Raw genomic sequence first — 23,726 nt, 5'->3', positions numbered from 1 at the left:
GGGTTAAACAGAAAAATAAATAAAAATGCTAACATAGATTAAGATAGCACATGGGAGAGGCAAGGGCAGACTATGCATATTTTGTGTCTACACAATCATCGTCAGAACTACTGGTTAAAGAGACACTGTAACCACTTCATCTCATTTAAGTGGTTATAGCGTCTGGAGTCCCCGCGTGACTTCCTTCTGGTCAGCATTAAGCTATTTTTAAAAGGAAAACTCCAGGCACCATAACAACTTATGGCTCACAATAACCAGAAGGCTAATGTAGAATCTGGCAATCATATGACACTCTCAGCCAATCACTGAATCCCCATTTATTAAACTGGCTTGAAAAGAAAATCCCCTTTCAAGCCAGCTTTGAGCTCCCCGACTCTGCAAGAGCCTTCCAGATTCCAGATTTTCAAGAAGACAGAAGGACAGAGAATAAAGGAGATTCGGCACTGGAACACAAGCTTTGGGGTTAAATTGTTCGAGAACAGTTTAACCCCTTAATGCGAGCCAGCACCAGGTACCTCCTCGCATCATAACTTCTTTTGATGATATTGTTATGGTGCCCAAACTGTTCTTGTAATGCTAAACGAGGGCCCCCCTCTGTGCTGCTGAAGAGCAAGCATTAGCCTTAGCAAAGAGTGTTAGCTGACCTTTCAGCCTATCACAGTGCCCATTTCTGGTATGACGGCACAAAGGTTTTGTGTAATTTCAGTCTTAACCATACCTGCACGGAAGGCCAGGCTGTGGATGGAAAGCCCCCCAACCACCCCAAGGAATGGGGTGTGGAAAGCCCCCCAACCACCCCAAGGAATGGGGTGTGGAAAGCCCCCCAACCACCCCAAGGAATGGGGTGTGGAAAGCCCCCCAACCACCCCAAGGAATGGGGTGTGGAATGCCCCCCAACCACCCCAAAGAATGGGGTGTGGAATGCCCCCCAACCACCCCAAAGAATGGGGTGTGGAATGCCCCCCAACCACCCCAAAGAATGGGGTGTGGAATGCCCCCCAACCACCCCAAGGAATGGGGTGTGGAATGCCCCCCAACCACCCCAAGGAATGGGGTGTGGAATGCCCCCCAACCACCCCAAGGAATGGGGTGTGGAATGCACCCCAACCACCCCAAGGAATGGGGTGTGGAATGCCCCCCAACCACCCCAAGGAATGGGGTGTGGAATGCCCCCCAACCACCCCAAGGAATGGGGTGTGGAATGCCCCCCAACCACCCCAAGGAATGGGGTGTGGAAAGCCCCCCAACCACCACAAGGAATGGGGTGTGGAAAGCCCCCCAACCACCACAAGGAATGGGGTGTGGAAAGCCCCCCAACCACCACAAGGAATGGGGTGTGGAAAGCCCCCCAACCACCACAAGGAATGGGGTGTGGAAAGCCCCCCAAAGACCACAAGGAATGGGGTGTGGAAAGCCCCCCAGCCACTACAAGGAATGGGGTGTGGAATGCCCCCCAACCACCCCAAGGAATGGGGTGTGGAATGCCCCCCAACCACTACAAGGAATGGTGTGTGGAATGCCCCCCAACCACTACAAGGAATGGGGTGTGGAATGCCCCCCCAACCACTACAAGGAATGGTGTGTGGAATGCCCCCCCAACCACTACAAGGAATAGGGTGTGGAAAGCCCCCCAACCACTACAAGGAATAGGGTGTGGAAAGCCCCCCAACCACTACAAGGAATAGGGTGTGGAAAGCCCCCCAACCACTACAAGGAATAGGGTGTGGAAAGCCCCCCAACCACTACAAGGAATAGGGTGTGGAAAGCCCCCCAACCACTACAAGGAATAGGGTGTGGAAAGCCCCCCAACCACTACAAGGAATAGGGTGTGGAAAGCCCCCAGTCACTACAAGGAATGGGGTGGGGTGTGGAAAGCCCTCAACCACTACAAGGAAAGGGGATGGAATGCCCCCAACCACTACAAAGAATGGGGATGGAATGCCCCCAACCACTACAAAGAATGGGGATGGAATGCCCCCAACCACTACAAAGAATGGGGATGGAATGCCCCCAACCACTACAAAGAATGGGGATGGAATGCCCCCAACCACTACAAAGAATGGGGATGGAATGCCCCCAACCACTACAAAGAATGGGGATGGAATGCCCCCAACCACTACAAAGAATGGGGATGGGGTGTGGAATGCCCCTAACCACTACAAAGAATGGGGAGGGGGTGTGGAATGCCCCCCACCACTACAAAGAATGGGGAGGGGGTGTGGAATGCCCCCAACCACTACAAAGAATGGGGAGGGGGTGTGGAATGCCCCCAACCACTACAAAGAATGGGGAGGGGGTGCAAAATGCCCCCAACCACTACAAAGAATGGGGAGGGGGTGCGAAATGCCCCCAACCACTACAAAGAATGGGGAGGGGGTGCGAAATGCCCCCAACCACTACAAAGAATGGGGAGGGGGTGCGAAATGCCCCCAACCACTACAAAGAATGGGGAGGGGGTGCGAAATGCCCCCAACCACTACAAAGAATGGGGAGGGGGTGCGAAATGCCCCCAACCACTACAAAGAATGGGGAGGGGGTGCGAAATGCCCCCAACCACTACAAAGAATGGGGAGGGGGGGGCGGAATGCCCCCAACCAGTACAAGGAATGGGAATGGGGGGGCGGAATGCCCCCAACCACTACAAGGAATGGGGATGGGGGGGCGGAATGCCCCGAGCCACTACAAGGAATGGGGAGCGGAATACCCCCAACCACTACAAAGAATGGGGATGGGGGGGGAATACCCCAACCACTACAAAGAATGGGGATGGGGGGGCGGAATGCCCCCAACCACTACAAAGAATGGGGATGGGGGGGCGGAATGCCCCCAACCACTACAAAGAATGGGGATGGGGGGCGGAATGCCCCCAACCACTACAAAGAATGGGGATGGGGGGCGGAATGCCCCCAACCACTACAAAGAATGGGGATGGGGGGGCGGAATGCCCCCTACCACTACAAAGAATGGGGATGGGGGGGCGGAATGCCCCCAACCACTACAAAGAATGGGGATGGGGGGGCGGAATGCCCCCAACCACTACAAAGAATGGGGATGGGGGGCGGAATGCCCCCAACCACTACAAAGAATGGGGATGGGGGGGTGGAATGCCCCCAACCACTACAAGGAATGGGGAGTGGAATGCTCCCAACAATACAAGGAATGGGGAGTGGAATGCCCCCAACAATACAAGGAATGTGGATGGATGAGGGTGGAATTATCCCAACACTACAAGCAATGGGGCTGGGGGATGGGATACTCCCAACGCTACAAGGAATGGGTAGGTGGGGGATGGGATTCTCCCAACACTACAAGGAATGGGTAGGTGGGGGATGGGATTCTCCCAACACTACAAGGAATGGGAAAGGGAGAATAAAATGCTCCCAAAAAGCTAGAATGCTCGCAACACAATATGGAATAAGGGAAGGACGGAATGCTCCCAACACTACAAAGAATGGAAAGTGGGGTGACGGAATGAAGTGTGGAGGCCAAAATAAATGCAAAGAAAACAGGAACATAGCAAGAGAAATAATAAAATAGAGGGAAAAGAAAAGTATAGTGAAAAGGTAAACAAACAGGTGGAAAACACGATAAACACAAATAGGGGAGGAAAGTGGAGATAGATCACACAAAAGAAGTACAAAGGGTACATACAACAGGGCACTGCTTTGCAGAGTAACAAAGGAAAACACGAAGATAGGGGTACAAAATAAACTAGCATGATGGAGGGTTCCAAGCAGAAGCATAAGCATGTATGATTCAAACAGACAGTGGGATGGAAAATGGGGCAAGGTGTGTATATGGAGTATGGAAGGAATCGCAGTGCTAAGAAAGGGGAGTTGTAAATTCAAAGTGAAGAAGGCCAGAAAGAAAGGAATGTGCAAAGATAACCGGAGAGGAGTGAGGAAGGGGCACACACAAGCATTGGTTTCACAACATAGAATCATTAGATCTAGGCACAGTGGTGGGAAAAATTACAAAGAATAAAAAGGACAAGGTGGGCGAGGATCTATAAGGCAAAGGGAAGTGGCAACAACAGGGGAAGAAAAACGACACCGTAAATGTAAACAGAGGATTGAAAAGGGACAGCAAACAGGAGAATGCCAGAGGGTATTTAGAAACTAGCTACAGGAAAAGAACTGTCACAGAACACAAAAACAGGCAGCGGAAGAAGATCCTGAAATAAGTAAAGCCAAAACCAACAAATTAAAAAATATATATATAAAAACATTTAACCACGGTCACATAGAAGGAAAAAAAAATTTATAAAAAAAATAGGCATGCAGTCTATGTGTGCCATTATTACACCCTGTATTGCCACAGTCACATGACACACACATTCTAAGAACCCACATATAATAAACAGCACAAATTGAACTGTTTATCCACACACACACTGTACACAGAATCCCAGCATAAATAAATAGAATATAGCAGAATAAAGAACACATTCATGGATGTACAGCATGGGCAGGCAGCTCACAGCCACTGATACAGGCTGTACACAACACATCTTGTGACTCTGTTGCAATACCAGTAGGGTGAGGGTTATACACTGAGCTGCCATTTAACCAGGGAAGTGCCAGGAGAGGGGGCAACAACACCCCCTTCCCCCCACCCTCTGGCACTCACAGGGGGGAGCTTAGCACTGCAGGCAAGGAAAGGGTTAAAGAGCCAGAGGGTCTGCATTAAAGGGATGGTAGGACTTGCCTCCAGCTGTGAGAGGACTACAATTCCCATGGTGCCTGGCCTGCCTTGTGGCTTGACAGCATGATGGGAGTTGTAGTTTTAGCACATCTGGTGTTGGAGAGAAAATGGTGCAGGATAGAAGTGGGAAAAGCCAAGACTTACACAGGGTGCAGCTGCCTCTGTTGCCCCACCCCCCCAGTGGGGAGGGTAAATATCCAGGGTAGAGGAGGGGGGGCTGGTCTTCAGGGCCCTTCCTGCCCCATGGAGGGGTAATAATCCACAGAAACAACCCTTCCCCCTCCCTCCAGGGAGGGGGGAATGAGGTGGGGGTGGAAAGGGTTAAATAGGGGGGGTGAGAAACCAGTTAGAAAGCAGCAGCCACCCAGCCTGCTCTGCAGGAAGAATCCCTCTCAGGCAGGGTGACCCCCACCACGTGACCAGGGGCAGATAGCAGGCGGCAGGCGGCGGGGCCCCCCTCGGATCCAGCACAAGCTCCCGGGGAGGTGAGGGGCAAAATGGCGCCGTCACAGAGACGGACGGAGAGGAAGACTGCGAGGGTGGGGGAGGAGGAGACTCGGATCCACTGAGCAGGAGGGGGGAGGAGGGGGGAGAACACACTGAACAGCGACTGTTCCCAGGCTCCCTCTGGCGGCCGGACCAGGAACTGCACCCACACGGTCTATTGCTCCATCCCTGAATGCAGCAGCTGTGTGACTGTGTATCATCACCACCAAATTAATATCATCACCATCACACTAATATCACATGGACTATAACTACACCACACTAATATCACATGGACTATAACTACACCACACTAATATCACATGGACTATAACTACACCACACTAATATCACATGGACTATAACTACACCACACTAATATCACATGGACTATAACTACACCACACTAATATCACATGGACTATAACTACACCACACTAATATCACATGGACTATAACTACACCACACTAATATCACATGGACTATAACTACACCACACTAATATCACATGGACTATAACTACACCACACTAATATCACATGGACTATAACTACACAACACTAATATCACATGGACTATAACTACACCACACTAATATCACATGGACTATAACTACATCACACTAATATCACATGGACTATAACTACATCACACTAATATCACATGGACTATAACTACACCACACTAATATCACATGGATTATAACTACATCACACTAATATCACATGGATTATAACTACATCACACTGATAGCATCACCACCACCACCACCCCCCTAATATCATCACCAAACTAGTAATAATAATATCACATGGACTATAACTACATCACACTAATATCACCACCACACTGATATCACATGGACTATATAACATACACTGATATCATCACACTGATAGCACATGGACTAATATCACATGGACTATAACTACAACACCACACAGACTAATATCACATGGACTGTATAACATACACTAATATCACATGGACTATATTTAACATAGACTAATATCATCACCACACTGATATCATCACCATCATCATCATCACACTAATATCATCATCATCACACTGATAGCACATGGACTATATATATATATATATCATACACCAATATCATCACCACACTGATAGCACATGGAATATTATATAAAACATACACTAATATCACAGACTATAACTACACCACACAAGGCCTGCATATACTATATAACATCACATACACTAATATCACATGGACTATAACTACACCACCACACAGGGCCTCCTTCATACACTAATATCACATAGACTATAACTACACCACCACACAGGGCCTCCTTCATACACTAATATCACATGGACTATAACTACACCACCACACAGGGCCTTCTTCATACACTAATATCACATAGACTAACTACAACATCACACAGGGCCTCCATATACTATATAAAATTACATACACTAATATCACATGGCCTATAACATCATCACACAGGGCCTCCTTCATACACTATAACAACATCACACGGGGTCTCCATATACTATATAACATTACATATACCAATATCACATGGGCCAGAACAATATCACATGGGCCATTAACTAAATCACCACACAGGGTCTCCTTCATACACTATAACATCACACAGGGCCTCCATATACTATACAACATTACATACACTAATGTCACATGGACTATAACTACAGCATTACATAGGGTCTCCTTCATACACTATGACAACTACATACAGGGCCTGCATATACTATATAACATTACATACACAAATATCACATGGACTATAACAACATCACACAGGGCCTTCTGAATATACTGTATAACATCACACACCAACACCACATGGACTATGACAGCATCACACACTAATATAACAACATCATAAACTAGAATATAACATGAACTAACACTATAACAACTTCACATGTTGCTTTCTACATACACTATAACAACGCAAGGGGCCCTTGATATACACATCACACAAGTAGTAATATTGCATAGGCCCTTTACATACAGTGAGACCCCATGTTACTGAGAAAAGACGTTACAGCAACATTTAACTCTAATGCCGTGGCAGTCAAACCTTCAGGGCTGCCAAAGCATGACAGGTGTTTTAGTGTAACCAATAAACCTTTTTTGACCACCCCTGCAATAGATTTTCCCCCTTGGGGATCTTAGCCAAGAGCAGATGGAGTCCCACGTATAGTGTTGCCATCTTTCGATTTTCTGGGTAGAATGTACACTAAAACTACAAGGCCAGTGGCTGGCCAGTCGAACTGCTGCGGACTCCATTTCCAAGAATGGCAGACACATCGTTCACAACACGTGTAAAATCAGAGACGAGTCTACACAGTCCTCAACACCAAGAATTAAAGCTAGACTTAAAAAAAATAAAAAAAAAAAAACCTATGATCATGAATTATGATTTAATTCTCCAAATTACTTAAACATCTAGTGTACTATTAACCCCTTAAGGACACATGACGTGTGACATGTCATGATTCCCTTTTATTCTAGAAGTTTGGTCCTTAAGGGGTTAAAGGAGGTCAGAGTAGGGGTTGGGCTTTGTATTGTTGAGAAAGACTTGTTATAATACTCTTTGTAAAACCGTCCCCTTTCTTCGGGCATGTCCATTATTTGACTCACTTTGAATTCCTGGTAATCATTCACACTGCAGATAAATGACCCTGACCGAATCAGCAAGCGATGCGTTCTATAACTTTTACATCCGTTATCATTGTGGAGACAATGTTACAAGCACTCACAGTTCTACAGCAACATTCTAAAAGTGGAACCATCTATTGCAGATTGCCACATATATTCCAACCTCCCTCCAGAATTGGCAACATAACTACTACAGCTCTCCTTGGCACCTGGAGACCGCCGCATCAATAATATGGATTTTACTCTCCCCCTATTATCTGTGTCAATTTAATCCCAAACGGGCAGCAGTGATTGGCTGAGAGGGTTGGGGCAGGTATGTCCCCATGTTTTTAAGCTCATCAACACAGTCAATGATAATGGCAGAAGTTTAAGTTCTTCATTGTTGGTGTGGCCAAGATGGGGCAATTAATGGTTTCTTTAAATACCCCCCCCCCAAAAAAAATAAAAGAAATTCAAATAAAGCCAAGGGATGGCATCCAGAGATTCTACGCAAAATAAACACACCAACCTTTAGCAGCTATGATGCTCAGGATGTCCCATTAACGTCTATAGACATCTCCCATGATTTATTTTTGGACTCACAGCTTACACTACAAGAATTCTGTATTACAGGAAGTTCAAGTATAGAGAATCCCTACTGGAACAAAGTGTGGGAGAGAGATGTGTTAAACCATTAACATTTGTACGAGTACCACACTACCACAATACTGTGCTTTGCTTGCCACATACTGATTAGTGAGAAAAACACCAACTACAGTGTGGACTTCCTGGTAGGTTGCAGACAGAAAAAGGACACAACATGTAGGTCAGTGGTGGCCATCTTTGACACCGCCAGATGTTCCCAAATTAAATTTTTTCATGATGTTCAGCATCATGGGAAAAATAGATTAGGAACATGTAAAATCAGTGACCAACTCATTTAATTAGCAAAAGGTCAAAATGAGCTGCGTTGAAGATTCTCCCCAACTTTGTCTAAGATTTTGCACCTTGTTTGGCAAGTATAAGCCACAGACTACTGGGAAAATCTTCTCTCCCCCACGTACGCCAAGACAAAGCTAATCTGGCCCGAAAATACATACATAGAAAAAGGAGTTCTTACTCCTAAATGTGTAATTTGTCACAAGTGTGTGTTTGTTGTCCTTTGTACAGAGCTGCAGAATTTCTTGGCACTTAAAAAAAAAAATAGTGACCAAAACTAAAAAAAAAAAAAAAAAAAAAAATACTCACTGCATTCCCTCTGCAGACACAAGAGGGAGCACCCACCATGCTGGGAATGCAGTAGTAAGCCTCCCGCGCAATACACAAACAACATAGGGAGGGGCATGACATCAGAGGTGGAAGCAAAGCATGCAGGGAACTGTAGTCTTCGTACAAACCACAGCACAATGCACAGCAAGCATGTTACTGCTAATCTGCAGTCAGGAGGTCACAGCGAGTTAAACATATTCAGTTCTGTGGGAGAGCCTGAATCATCTAACCAGGGTGCTTTATTATTAACACATACACAAGCAGCCCTTGAATCTGCATTTTAATATATTTGCAATTAGAAGCAAACATAATAAATACCAAAAACAAAAAACGAAGACGCTCAGCAACGCCTGAGCCTATCCCGGCAATCTGCTCCCTGGATATCGCCTCATGGTCTGGGTCTACCTGATCATACAGACACCGTATTATTCACTTAAGTGGAAATTGATGGAATTCAATGTGAATTTGAAATTTAAGGCCAAGCTAGTCGAATTCAGTTCGGCTAGTATAACCTTAATCTACATTACGGTGGATAACCCTGGCTGCAAGCAGTCTCCTGGTACTAGACACATACTCAGCACTCTGTCTAGTGTCACAGTAAGTGTACCCGGCCTCTAAAACCCAGCAGTGTCTGAGCCAGATAACACAACACTTATATCAAGAGGCAAACTCACCGAGTCGCCCTAACCAACACCAAGAAAATCTACTGCCAAAAAGGCACAATGAGCCTATCTGCACAGTTATTTATTACAGCACTTATTCCGAGCAATATGGAATTGGAATTTTTAGGCCAAAATGCACAATTTTAAAATTTACAAAAAACCACAAAATAGGGAGAAAAATGATTTCAATTTTTTTTAAAAAAAAAAGTGCTACTGGGCTATTTGTCCAGCTTTATCTGTTTAGCTGTGAAATTTGTAATTCCCTTCGATTCTCAGTTTGGTTTAAAAGGTCTGACCCTGTTCTGATCGTCAGGAAGTCTTCAGTATGGTTTGAACCTGTCCAAATAATTTGCAGGCAGACTCATCAACCCTGCTACAACTACCAACCCACTTACACCCAAGCACGTTGTTATCTTCAGGGAGCTCATTTTACCTCGGAGAGAAAAGATAGGACTGCCCAAAAAAAAAGACATCCTGATAATCGCCCAGTCTCCATACTGTATGAATCTAAAGACAAGAAGTTCCCTAGTATCAGTGAAAAGAAAAAAAAATGTGCATTGTGGGAGGCTGTCAAGATAAGCCAAAAGCAATGAAGTCACATTTATTTATAAAGTGCCAACATGTGCCACGGCACAGTACAATAGGGTGGAAGCCCTGCACTGTTGGAGCCTAACCCAATAATCTGCTGGCACACACAGCCCCTAGTTTAAACATGCCCAACACCATGTGAACGTGGAGGAGAGGTTATGGGGCCGTGACCTGATTCATTCTAAGCTTCATGGTGTACACAGATACAATCTTTATACTTCTACGTAATACTCCGACAATGTGCAGGGAGTGAAATACGCTCTCTAAAAACGAACAATCCACCAATCAACAATCTGTAATACGCAGAAAACCCATTTGGGGGTCATGTCACAAAAGAAAATAAAGGGTTAAAAACCTCCCCAACCTTTCCCTGTTGTAGACTACTGAAGATTAAATTGCTTCCAGGCAAAACATGCTGCCCTGTCGTAAAAAAACATTTAAATATCACACAAAATTTAAAAATAATATAAAAGGACTACATATCCCACAATGCACTCTGATCAAGTTACATACATTCTCTAAATACACTGCTAAACACCAGGTACAAAGAAGATAGACAATAGCATGATTGCAAAAGCTTGGATTGAAGGTTTGTAGCCCGAAGAGCTAGCACTTCAAACCATCAGAACAAAAGGATAAGAGGATTTGCTCGAAGCTGTATGACAAGGAGGGATTTTCCAAAACAATAGGAGGTAGGAAACCGCATGCTTAGCATATAATACATATGTATAGATGTAGAAAGATAAAGGTTAGTGGATCCCACCCAGCACAGACCCCCACTCAATTACTTACAGACAGAGAATGGACACGGCCTGTTTGCAGAGAGGAAACTGGTCATTGCTGAATCCTCTGAATCATTTTCAGCTTTGCACTAACTACACACAAGCTATACCAATGTAAGCTCCTGCAACACTCACTTACTCCCTCCTGCCCTCCCTCACACACCCCCCGCAGGAGCAGCCCATTCAGCACTGTGGGGGGAGCAATATACAGCAACCTCAACAATGCATCCCAAAACACGAATGCCATGCAGGAAAATTAGTAATTCCAACACACAGCTGTGTGTATGTGAGGAGCAGCAAGCTGAAATAATAGCAGGAAGTGAAAATCCGAAAAAACAGGTACAGGCTGTGTGTGACCCAACCACCCTTTAATATGTCCCAGTGGTTTTTCCACTCTCTGCTTGCCTAAGAGATATGTGCTCGCAGTACTGAGCTGTAGCCACAGGAGGGCGGCAGCGTGGACAGGACGTGTCATATGCCAACCATATTATGCAACAGGCGTTTAATGCAGGACTCGAAGTCATCTGATCATCTCTCACGAGAGAATGACCCCCTAAATATCCAAGGCACCGCTTTTTGTCTTTTTTTTGTTTGTTTTTGTATTAACCCTTTCACTTCACCTCCGTTGGCACTGAAGGATGGTAATACACAGACGTCTAAAGTAAATGGAGTCATGTCATTTCCCTAAATAAACACAAACCAAGCCATACATGCCTACACCTCAGTTTCAGGAATATTCCTGCTTGATCACAGTTAAACTGAATACTGAACTAAAGCTAGGTTATTCAAGCAGCACTCTAATGGACTGCTAAAAGCACGCTGACTACGTTATCTCAATGATGGGATCTGGGTTTAGTGGCCCTCTCGTTTTAACCCTTTAACTGCCGTTTAGTAAACGCGGCAAGCTATCACTGCACGGTTAACGTAGCTCCAGTTGCGGTCTACCTGATGGGCACTAAATGGTGCTTCCACTGTGTAACTGGGTCAATATCCTCAATAACCCTTGGGGGAAGCACTGGATTGGGTGAGATGACAAATAGTGCCGGAGGTTTAATGCAAGATGATAGTAAAGGGCAGACTCACTACGGCAGGTGGGTGCTATTAATATGTTATGACCAGGCTTTTAATGAATAATAAACTTACCCCAGTACTTTGCACAATGCTTGCAAATTTCAGCTGCCGAGGCGGCTCTCCGGACTCGGCACAAGATAGGCGACTCATCGTGCATCTGTGTCTGTAGGAGCTGAAAAAAAATAAACTAGTGATTCAATCAACTGCAAATAAGTATACATTTATTTCCTTGGATTTATCGTTTCAGGGTGCAAGGGCTGAGAACACATGAATGGTTAATTTTATACAGCTTTCGTAGTGAATGCTCACCAAACCAGGAAGTGACTCTGCCAACCAGAATGCTCACATAACTTTTCATAGCATAGATGCACCAGTAAGTGCTTTAAAGGGTACAGCAAGGGTTTATGGGAGTTGTAGTTCGGTTTTATTAGTTTTCTAGTGTATCTGCTTACAGCTGAACTACAATTCCCAGAAGTCATGACATCATTTCCAGGTAGGAATATATGCGATAATCACTGCAGCTTGTTAGGGAAACTCAGAAAGGGTGGTTTTATGGGGCAAAATAATTATTTAAAAAAATAAAGGGTTACTTCAACCTGATTCTAATAAGGTTGCCTCCTTCGCGAGGCCCAATTAAATGTTTCTTTTAGATAGAAGCATTTGATTGGCGGTTCTTTCCCAGTTCAGAGTGCCTGCGAACCCTCTGAACTGGGAGGAGTGGGGGTGGGAATTTAACATTCTATATTAAAAAAAAAAGTCCCTTATGATGAACGAAGGGAGACGGGGAGCGCTGGGACACTGAGGCTTCCACTCGCAGACGCACTACCTGCAAGGTGAAATTCATTACATCTGTCGCCACCATGCAGTGCGAGCTGACGACAGACTTCATTTTTGCACTGGATTAATACTTGTGTCATATGTATGGGGGTGTAACGAGCCCCCAACACAAAAGTGCAAATTTCCCTGTATGTACAGAGATGTCCAAGCAGAAATGTTGCACATACTGACTCGTACCAGCACGACCACTTCTAAAAGAAGAAGTGGTAATGGTAGTTGGAGTAATCCTTGGTGTAACCTTAAAAAACAAACAGTAAAATACAGTGCAGACAATACATACACATAACACGGTAATGTTAGGAAGTGTAAAACATAGGTAGATGTAAACTCACAAACAGTGCGTAGATTAAGTGCCAGTGTCGCTTGATGTCTCGGTGACGGATCAAGCTCCCTGTGTGCGATGGATCCAAAACGATATTTCCAAAAATAATTCACTAGTTGCTATTCTAAACGTATTGCAACCTTTAATTCTTCAAATTCTCAAAACCGGAATGAGGGGAACCCCACAAATGTGTGAATATAGTGAAGTCCGAGATACCGCAGGGATAAAATCTGTAAGCAGCGTCTCCAGACCAATTTGCCGTGTTTGGCGTCTTCTCTTCAACCTTAGCCTCAATTTCAGACCATCGGCATGGTGCGTTTCGCTCCGCGTTTTGGTGCTTCTTCGAATGCAAGATAGAGCCAGTCCAATATTCTGATGTTATATAGCGATACAAATTGGATAGTTAATAAGCAATTAAGTTCCAACTTTAAAATTTAGCAATTTGAGCTACATTGTGTAAATTAGCAATCTTATAAGGAGTTAATAGAGTTATCTAGCAAGGTCCCTTTCATGAAAATACAATCAATTGAATACCATAATTAAAAAGAGAAAAAAAAAACACACCTATGAATATCATATTAAAAATATGCACAACAGCAAGTAAATATAGATACGTACCAAAACGCATTAATAAAAAGCAAAAAAAAAATAATGGGTTTGATATAGAATCATAAAACAAGGAAGGTTTGAAAAAAATGAAAGACCAAAAAAAAAAATTTAAATTGAATGAATTAAATATTAAAAATATTATAAAGAAATCTGGAGGGGGAAAATATTATATTTATTCCACAACATTTGTTTTTAAAAATCGAACACTGTATTCAGTCCCTTAGGGGTGAGAGAATTTAGTTAAAACGCTACCTCATTTTTTTCCAAACTAGTTTTATGAGCCCCTCTAAAAATTCTTCTAGGTTTCTAAAATTGTTTTTAAGCCATCGTCATGCACAGGGGTTCCCAACCCATTCCTCGAGTACCCCCTACCAGTCCAGGATTTAGGGATTACCCTGTTGTGTCTAAAGTGCTTTTTTTTAACCTCTTAGACACAAGTGGGTAATCCTTAAATCCTGGACTGTAAGGGGTTACTTGAGGACTGGGTTGGGAACCACTGGTCTAGCAGTAAAATAGACGAAAATGTATTAAAAGCACCTTTTATTTTTCTATAATCCTTAATAAAATAAAAAATAGTTGGATTAAACGTAACATCTGAAGTTTCTTTATTTACTCTTACTTTCTGTTAATCAGTTTGACATCATCTATAGTTTGACTTAAAATAACTTCTGGGTATTTATTTTTTTATCTCTAACCCTATCTTAAAGAAGTTCTGCTTAAAATAAAAATTCCTGATTAACTTAATTTTAAGTAATTAACCATTTCGCATATTTGTAAGCCACGGGTTCAAATATCCACTGTTAAATAATATGTACCAGTTAGTGTTTTTTTTTTTTATGTGCTTTTTTTATCAATACGTTCATTTTTTATATATTTTTAAATTAAAAAATATATATATGCTGATTACTGATGTTGCTAGTTAGTTGTATACCCAAATCATTTTGATTTAAAAAAAATTAAATTAAAATTATTACAATCTTCTAAAGGTTATAAACATATTATCTATATAGTGGCGCAGACGCCCTTTCCAGTCTCCATATATATAGGATTCTTCCCAATGGGACATAAATAGATGGGCATAACTGGGTACATTTCCACTTTTGTTTTACGAAACTCACTGACAAACGACACTTTAGTGAATAAATCTTGCTGAGCCAAAATAAGACAAACTGGAAAAATGTCAATATTTCACTCCCATTTTTTATTTTTTTTAATTAAATTACGCAAGCTGTCAGTAAACCCATTGCAGATCACTGTTTAGTGAATACTTTACTTACCAACTGTCTTATTCAATGTCCCCAGACTACATTTTGGAGCGTATCCACCGAACCACGAATTTTCCTGAAAAGACAAAATAATTATCGTATTTAGGCTAAAATAGACGAATTATAAACAATTCCTCAAATCAATTTTTGACCATTTTGGTCTAAAATCTTCTTTTGGCGACGTTCCGTAAATGCACAGTTTGGTGAACAAGCCCCTTAGCACCCCCTTTGTCGACCCGTCACCTCAATTTACGTGCAGAATTTTATTTCTAAAATCTTTTTCCGAAACAGATTACTCTCCACCTATTAAAAAAAAAATACACACACACACACATATATATATATTTAATTTTGTTTTTAAATGATATATTTACCTTTTCTTCCACAAAAAACCCTTTGTTTCTAATGCATTATTGTATAAAATAAATGCAAGAATAGTCAAATTTCAGTAAAACACAACAAAAAATAAAAATAAAATAATAAAAAAATATATATATATATATATATATATATATATATATATATATATGTATATATATGTATGTATATATATGAATTTCCCCCCCTCAGTGCCCAGTGCTGCCCAGCCTGTGGTGATGGGTTGCTCCCTGCCCTGTGTATAGTGGTACTGAGTATCACACCTAGCTGATCACAAAGTTCCCCTGGCTGGCCTGTTTATTGCTGGATAGAATGGGGAGAGTGTGTGGTGCCCCCTGTGCCCCCAGTCAATGCCATGGGCAGTGCCCAGCCTGCTGCACCCTCCCAGCATGCCCTGGGGGAGCACCCACCACCCCCAGCACTGCCACCTGGTGCCTGAACCCCACACCCAGTGTACCCCCCTCTGCCTGCACCTACCTGCACAGCTCAACCAGGGCTGCTGGCTACTGCCCGCCCCTCTCCCTCCTCTCCGGGCTCCTGATTGGCGGGGGCCGCGGAGAGGACGCGGGAATTGGCTGGCGAGCTGTCAGTCAGGCAGTGGAGGGGAGGAGTTGTGGGTGGGGACTGGTGTGTTACTGTGTCCCCTTGCTGTCTGCCTGCTGCTTGCAGGATGTGATTGGGGGAGGGTGGGGGGTGCACTCATGTCATGGGGTAAGGGGACAACACAATTTGGGGGTCACTGCACCCATTAAACCCTATAAGGGCACATTGTGACCCTGGGACACCCAGAAAGTAACAAGGAACAGAGGGATAAAAATACATTTTAACAAATCAATATATTTTGGGGTCTCTCTGTGTATATGTTTACATACCACACACAGCTTAATGCCACCACTGACTGGGTCTTTTAGCCATTAAGCTCTCAGTAAACTTTTGGTTTCTTTTATAAATGCAAATCCAAAAATTGATTTGAGTGAATTAAGGGCCCAGTTTCCCATTGAGCAGCCAGGGCAGTGCATGATGTGGCTGAGGGTGATGGGAGTTGAGGGGATTGGATTATGGGCATTACCGGCGCTCGGGCCCCTGCCTCTTAGATGGAAGCAGAGCGCAATGGGAGTTATAGTCCAGAAGCGCTGAGGTGCCAGGGTTACGTAGGACAAATTCACCTAAAAAGTAGCAATGTGACTATAAATGGAGGCCCTCTGTCTGGGACACTAGTCTTTGGGATATGTGCCAGTCAGTCAACAATAATGGCGGTGGGGAGTGGTGGTTTCTGATAAAGTTAGGTTTCCCAGGTCAGTTAGTTCACTCTGGGCTGGAGCCTGGGGTTACGTAGGCCTTTGTAGCTTGCCCCCCATCTTCAACAACTTGGGGGTTTATTCACTAGACAGGAAATTAAAAACCGACACGTGAGACCGACCGTACATTTTGGGGGAAGCGTTCTATATCGAGAAATATTTATTATTTTTTTTATTTTTTTTTTCGGCTTCAATATTGAAATGTGCTTTTCGGTTCTCTAAAAATCACTGATTAGTGAAGGAAAAACCCAAGGCATGTACTAAGTCTCAGGGCACACTGACGCCTGATGCATGCTTTTGGGCAAAGACATTTAACTAGCTAGCGTATGCCAACGAGACATCCTGCAGTGTATCCAGGAGAAAGCAAGGATGCGATTTCATATAACCCCTTTGTGTCACAGAACGATTAGATAAATGTCCTTTAGTCATCACATTTAACATATTTTTTTCATTTTCTGAGTATACTGCTTTTAAGCTGAAATCAGCGGGGTAAATTGACAGCGAAACCAATTTGATGGGCACTGCACGGTACCAAAAACCTCTTTTATTTAAAGGTGTACCCTTGGGTTTGGTTTAGTGCACTTGTAACTTTTTGGATTTTGTTATGTTGGGCTGACTTACACTTATATTAAAAGGAATACCTTTATAAAAAGTTTTACTGTTACCTAAAAAATCAGGAAATGTATCCTCATGGGGGGTCATTCACTAAATCAATAAATATGTATAATGGAATTGGGAATTGGGAAAATTCTCAAACTCAGGTCTGTTTCCATTTTGCCTTTTTTTCACGTTTAATTTTGCACTTCGTTTGTCAGCTTTACGCAAGTGATCGTTTAGGGGATAACCCCACAGTGCGTAGAACCAATCTCATATTTTATCTGTTTTTTTGAAGTACCATAGAATCTTTGCACCATTGCAATGATTACGGTTGCAGAACGTACCCTGCACCCACTGTCACTAGATGAAAGTGATTTATAACAGCAGCGATTTGTTAGCTGTCAGTCAGATGGACATAATTTACAGTTCAAGCTATTTTATAAAAACATTTTTGCTTATTTTTTATTTTTAATGCATTATCTAAATTGGGCAAATTCTTGACACTTAACTGTCAGTTTCTTTAGATGATTTTTTTAAATGATGCATGTCGTTACAAAATTGGACTCGGAGTCACGTAATATTTTATTAAAAAGGACAAAAGCTGCAAAAACACAGTTTATCTTCATTACTTTACGACACACACAGACCAACATATATAACAACATAAAGCAATACACAAAGTATTAATAAAGAGGCAGTCCAGGTATGTAAAGTATAAAAATGCAGGGGACTGAGCATTATGTGAAAAAAATAGATTTTCTTTCCTTGGTCACGTTTCCTGTAATTTGTGCGCCATCTCAGCGCTGGCGTGGTACATATTTTGTTGCTGGGCGTTATTCAAGACTCACGCGTCACTCCGCCCACTCCGCCTCAAGTCATTCTTATACTTGAAATGACGCTGATTTTGCTTCACTCCTGCTGCTGCGCTGCGGCTTCGGTCCCCCCTTGACCTCAGCTTGTTCTTGACTATTCTGCTTTTTGGCATTTTCGCGCTAAGCCCCGCCACCCCTAAGGACCCGAAATACGCTACCGCCCTGTTCTGACTAAGGCCATCATTTTTTATTTTTTTTTTGTAAATTTTTATTTTTTCGTGCACGGAAATACATCAGAGTCTGCGTTGCCACAACAACTAACACATACTCTTTTGTGTACAGCAGGATACAACAGTGGTGTAGCGTGATTAAATATGGCACATTTTGGTATATCAAGATACATTATACAGCATAACACATGAGTCACTTATCACCTGGTACTTTTCTGCGTACCTTTCTAGAGCTTGTACGTGTGTACAGGAGAGGTCAGGTCGTGAGGAAGTGGCCTAGTGTCGTCTGCTTTACACTATTATAGGGAGCAAATGTATGCTGCTTAGAGTGAGGGCTGGTTAGGGTGAGAGACTTCTCTGCGTGTGCGGCACGTCATAAAACAAGAGACATAACATATTAACATAACAGAGAGCGTAACAGTACATACTGAAATGTCATAACGAGTGATGGCGGTGGGGTCGGTGTGTGTCCTCGTGAATTACTAGGACTATGTGTTAGCGCTGTTGTCGATTTTTGAAAAGGTACATCTATTTCAACCCTGTGTAATGTGGAGCCTAGGGGTGCACGCCGCTAGGTCGCTATAGCGCTAGTCGCGGCATGGTGTGGGTTAGCTATTGACGGCTCCAAGTGTGCTTGTCCCCATGTCCCAGGGGTGGGGGGGGGGGTTATCGCCGGAGCAGTTAAGGTCAGCTCTGTGAGGGTGATTTCTCCGCCTTCGGGGAGCAGTGCTTTTGCAGTTTCTAAAGCATAATGAAAGTTAAAGTAAACTTATTAAACAGTATTAAGAGAGAGAGCAGTTCTGTATGGTCGGAATTAGACCAGTGGATCGCACGGGCGATGCTGAAGTGGTGGCCCATTTCATGTCTGTGGAGGCCCCGTTGTCCTGGGTCGAAAGATTGTGTCTTTGTCCGCTGTCTTCGGTTGAGGGCGAGGATGTGGAGCTGTCGTGTCGGTTTGGCTTGAGAGTCCCAGTGTGCCCAGTATAGTGTGACCGTCTTGGGGGGTCGTAGCCTTGTGTTGTACTCCATTTACAGTCACCCATAAGGTTCTGGGGGTTGCCCATTTGTAAGGTATTCCAGCTGCGTGAAGTGGTTTGGTTACCGGTTGCATGTCCCTGCGCCACAGGAGTGTGGATCTGCTTAAGTCCTGAAAAAATGAGAGTCGGCAAGACTCAAATTCCAATGGGGTCTTCCCCCGAAGTGCCGCCAGTAGCCCAAGTTTGTCTGACATTGTTTGACATCTGAGTATAATGTCCCTTGGGGCTGCGCTGGGAGCCTGTGGCGATTTGGAAATCCTGTATACCCCATCAAATATAAAAGATTTAGCCTGTCTTGTCGGCAATACCTCTGACACCAGGCGTCTAATGTAGTGGGGTAGTTCCTCTAGTGGTACAGTCTCCAGTACCCCTCTGATTTTTATATTTTTACGTCGGCTCCTGTCGTCCAGTAAATGGACTTGGTTGGAGAGATTTTCTTGGGCGGTTTGCAGTTGTCGAATCGTGCTGTCCATTGTGTGTATGCTGTGTTTTAAGTCCGTTATGTCCCCCTCTGTTGCTTGGGTGCGTGCTGTCACTGCTTGCACTTGGGTGGTGAGCGCTGCTAAGTCTGCTTCCCACATTTGTTTAAGATTACGTTGGAGGCCTGACAGCATATTCTGGATGTCACCCTTCGTGGCTGGGGTGCTGTCCTCTGGTGTCTGAGAGGGTTCTGGTCTATATGGGCCTGGTGGGGGACTGTCATGGATATAGTCCTCGTCTGAGGGCGCAGGTGAGGCCTCACGGGGAGTGGGTGTTTTTACCACCCTGGGTGTTTGTAGCAGTTGGCCAATGTCCTGCCGTGATTTTGTTGTGGCTGGGGTCGGTTTTGGGGTTTTCCGTCCCATCTCACCTGCGTTATGCTGGCTGATCTGTTGGTCTGCTGTGGAAGGTAAGTGCCACGGCCAGTCCCACTCCACTCGGTCTCCGTGCTGTCCGCCCGTGTGGTAGGCCTTAACGCCTCGTTTTCGGGATTTCGCTCCGGGTGCCGCGAAAAATGGCATCAGCCTAGCTGGTAGGTCTGCCCGTATGCTGCGGTAACTTTTAAGACCATGGGTGTTGTTTCGTGGACCCGATGTCGGCGGATTGTCGTTTATTTTCTCGGAGCTCCGAGAAATGGCGTCTGCTCCGGTGCGGTGTTAGGCTCCGCCCCCCTAAGGCCATCATTTAATATTTCTAGATAATCTTTTCAAATGATTTAATATTTTTGGATACACCTTTAAAATTATTTTGTCTAAACTATTGAAATGTCAAAAATGTATCATATATATTAAAAATAAATATTATTACATATCCAAAAAATTATAAAAAAAATTTTTTAAATAAAATTTTATCCAAAAATATTAAATCATTTCAAAGTTTATCCAAAAATATTAAATCAAGACCTAACATAGACTTGCGTGCTGTGATCATTAGTTATTCCTGACAGCCACCGTATCTCCCAGTTCCAACAGGAAGTACTGTGATCCCATATAAGTCATACCAGCAGGGTATTTACCACAAGGCAAAAAAGGCATTTGCCTAGGGCGGCACTTTTAGGGGGGGCGCCAAAAAATGTCACCCCAAGCTCCCAGATAAATGCCTTGTTTGCTTCGTGTTCTGGGGCTGTCCACCTTACTGTGAGTGAGTGAGTGAGTGAGTGAGTGTAGACTGTGTAGCTGTCAGTGTGTGTCTGTGAGTTAGTGAAAGTGTGTGTGTCTTTCAGTGAGAATGGGTGTGCCTGTGAGGGTGTGTCAGTGTGTGTATGTAATTTTATGTGTATCTGTGAGTGTGTGCCTGTCAGTGAGTGGGTGTGTCAGTGTGTGTCTGTCAGTGAAAGTGTGTGTTGGTTAAGCAGTGTGTGCTTATGACTGTATTTGTGTGCCAATGACTGTGTATCTGTCAGTGAGTGTTTATCAGTGCATGTATCAATGAGGGTATGTGTCTGTCAGTCAAAAAAGTAGCCTTGACACAAATTGGGGGGTCAAATTTAGATTTTGGGGGTGCCCGAAGTCGTGCCTAGGGCAGCACAAATCCTAAATACACCACTGCATACCATGGTATCATTATAAGGGCACAGACAGAATACAAATAACTTGGAATGATTCCTGTGATTTGCCTTTGCGTTTTAATTAGTTTTGTGAGTGTTTATCATTGTTTATTTATTTCCATTTGCGTGGGCTGCGTCAAGAGGATATATTAAACGTGCATATGTTTAATTAATTACTATTACCAATGATTTAATATGTGGCCACGTGACATGATACACCTGGCTGCGCATGATGATCTATTATCTCCTAGAAATGAAGGTGGGACCAGATATGGGCTGACAGACCTCACCCACTTCCTGGTTGAAATGTAATGGAGACATTATATATTTTTTGACAATCTTTATTTTTGCGTTCAGTTTTGATAGTACAGAATACGAATGAAAACACAAAATCATGTAGTAACAACTTGAGAGGAGAATTGTAAAATGGAATTGCAAAGCACATATAATATATCCCATAATACCAAAATATTGCTTGAAATGAACTTTGTTGTTTAGAAAACGTATGACCTGATATAACATTGGGATCAGCCTGAAATATGCATTACAAACTTACAAGCTTGAATTTAACTATCGGTTCTGGAGTATAAGACAAGAGCATTGTGAATGGGATGAAATCTATTGCTACACCGTAGACTTCTATTAATGTAGCATTCATCTGATTTCAGAAAGGTTGTAGAACCCTACACCCCCCATTGTGCCTTTGTCCCCACCACATTGTCAGCATCTGTTGTATGTATACAGTCTGGTGTCATATACCATCTTATGAAAATCTTATAGTTAGTTTCCTGCAGTTTTGAGCAGGGTGAACACTGGTGTGTATCCATTTGAACTGTCTGGAGACATTCTAGTTTACACCCCTAGAGAAAAAAAAAAAACTGCAAAAGACACTCGGAGGTACTTTCTTGTTTTTTGTTTTTTTTTACAGTAATAAATGTATTAATTCACAAATATCATATACACAACATAAACCAATAACAGGGCACTTAATAAAAAGTCGAGCTTGAGAAACTGACAAAACTCTTTTTGCTATCAAAGATTCTTCAGTCGGCAACATTGAATCCGATTTACATTCCCACATGATAAAAAAAATGCGCGAGGAAGTCAAAAACTTAAGAGCAAAGTGCCCTAAATACTGCAGCCCCATAGAGACAAATAGGCGGAGGAGGACCTTGACAGGGGTGCTGAGCAAGGCCGTATAGATTGGTGCATATAGAAAGGGGGAGGGGCATAGTGGGCATGTGTAGGCTGGTGTAACAGTCACACTTCAGCCATTTTAGTTTTGCAGCTGTCCCCTCATGTTGTTGTCCCTCCCTCCCTGGTGTGGTGGTTTATGGAACTTGTGGTGTTGGGGTGGTACTTCCACTTTTTCTTTCTCTTTCAGAGACGGCAGGTTACAAGGACGGCAGTGCTCGAGAAGATCATTGTTTCAGCCTTGGTGGTGGCTTGCTCATGGGATGGTCTATGGCCTCACAATGAGGATGTGGTGACAGCCAAATGGAGGCTTGGTAAGAGGTATTGAGCCGGAAGAGGGGCTCTTAGCCAAAATGGGGGCTGGACAGATGGTTCTGTTCCAGTGATTGGAACGTCAATGCCGGAGGAGATCGTTGTCGCAGCCTTGGCGGTATCTTGCTCCTGGGGATGGTCTATGGCCTCACAATGAGGATGTGATGATAGCCTAATGGAGGCTTGGTGAGAGGTTTTGAGCCGAAAGACGGGCTCTTAGCCTAAATGGGTGGCTGGGCAGACGGTTCTGCCCAGCAGTTGGATCGGTTCCAACACGGGGATCCCTGGGAGCAAGGTTAAATTGTTAATTGCTAATTATGCTAATTACAGTCTGGAAGTTATTTAGGGTTATGTTAACCCTGTGTTAAAAAACATTGTCATTGCCTAATGTTGTTATAAGGTGTGGCGGAACCCGCCTCGCCACTGGGCATTGGAGAGGCCTGGCTGCCCGCCTCCTACCTGCTGACTATGGTCCCTGGTAAATTTGTACGTTTGAATGCAATATTTGGGCATGTTGTATTGTATTATGCTGCTACTGGCCCTTTAAGAACCATCTGGGAACATACTGTGGAGTTACTGGGTGGCCACCATTTCATGTATCA

The 23,726-nt window shown here is 43.7% G+C and overlaps 2 protein-coding genes across 6 annotated transcripts in view; one reads left to right on the top strand and one right to left on the bottom strand.

Moving 5' to 3' along the window:
• Window positions 1-16,125, bottom strand: part of KANSL1 (KAT8 regulatory NSL complex subunit 1) — a 74,707-nt gene extending 58,582 nt beyond the window's left edge. The window contains exons 1-4 of one of the 5 annotated variants that reach the window (XM_063459387.1): window positions 16,096-16,125; window positions 15,253-15,543; window positions 13,377-13,738; window positions 12,280-12,370 (exon numbers count right to left, since the gene is read on the bottom strand). The gene's annotated coding sequence lies outside the window, so the exon portion shown is untranslated. Of the gene's footprint in view, window positions 1-4,848; window positions 5,221-11,146; window positions 11,266-12,279; window positions 12,380-13,376; window positions 13,739-15,252; window positions 15,544-16,095 lie in introns of those variants that run through there. The other 4 variants (XM_063459389.1, XM_063459388.1, XM_063459390.1 and 1 more) reach the window with 4 other exon arrangements.
• On the top strand, window positions 770-1,615 carry LOC134566197 (formin-2-like). The gene has a single exon (XM_063425903.1). The coding sequence runs from the start codon at window positions 770-772 to the stop codon at window positions 1,613-1,615; it is 846 nt and encodes a 281-aa protein (XP_063281973.1).
• Window positions 16,126-23,726: the final 7,601 nt, after the last annotated feature.

This window comes from Pelobates fuscus, chromosome 6 (genome assembly GCF_036172605.1).
Source record: "Pelobates fuscus isolate aPelFus1 chromosome 6, aPelFus1.pri, whole genome shotgun sequence".
Classification (NCBI taxonomy): Eukaryota; Metazoa; Chordata; class Amphibia; order Anura; family Pelobatidae; genus Pelobates; species Pelobates fuscus.
Note: the sequence above shows the minus strand (reverse complement) of the source record. Positions and strands in the feature narration are given on the sequence as shown.

What these genes read in the sequence shown, in the direction of transcription:
- LOC134566197 (XM_063425903.1), top strand. Translation starts at nt 770, where the DNA reads ATGGGGTGTGGAAAGCCCCCCAACCACCCCAAGGAATGGGGTGTGGAA.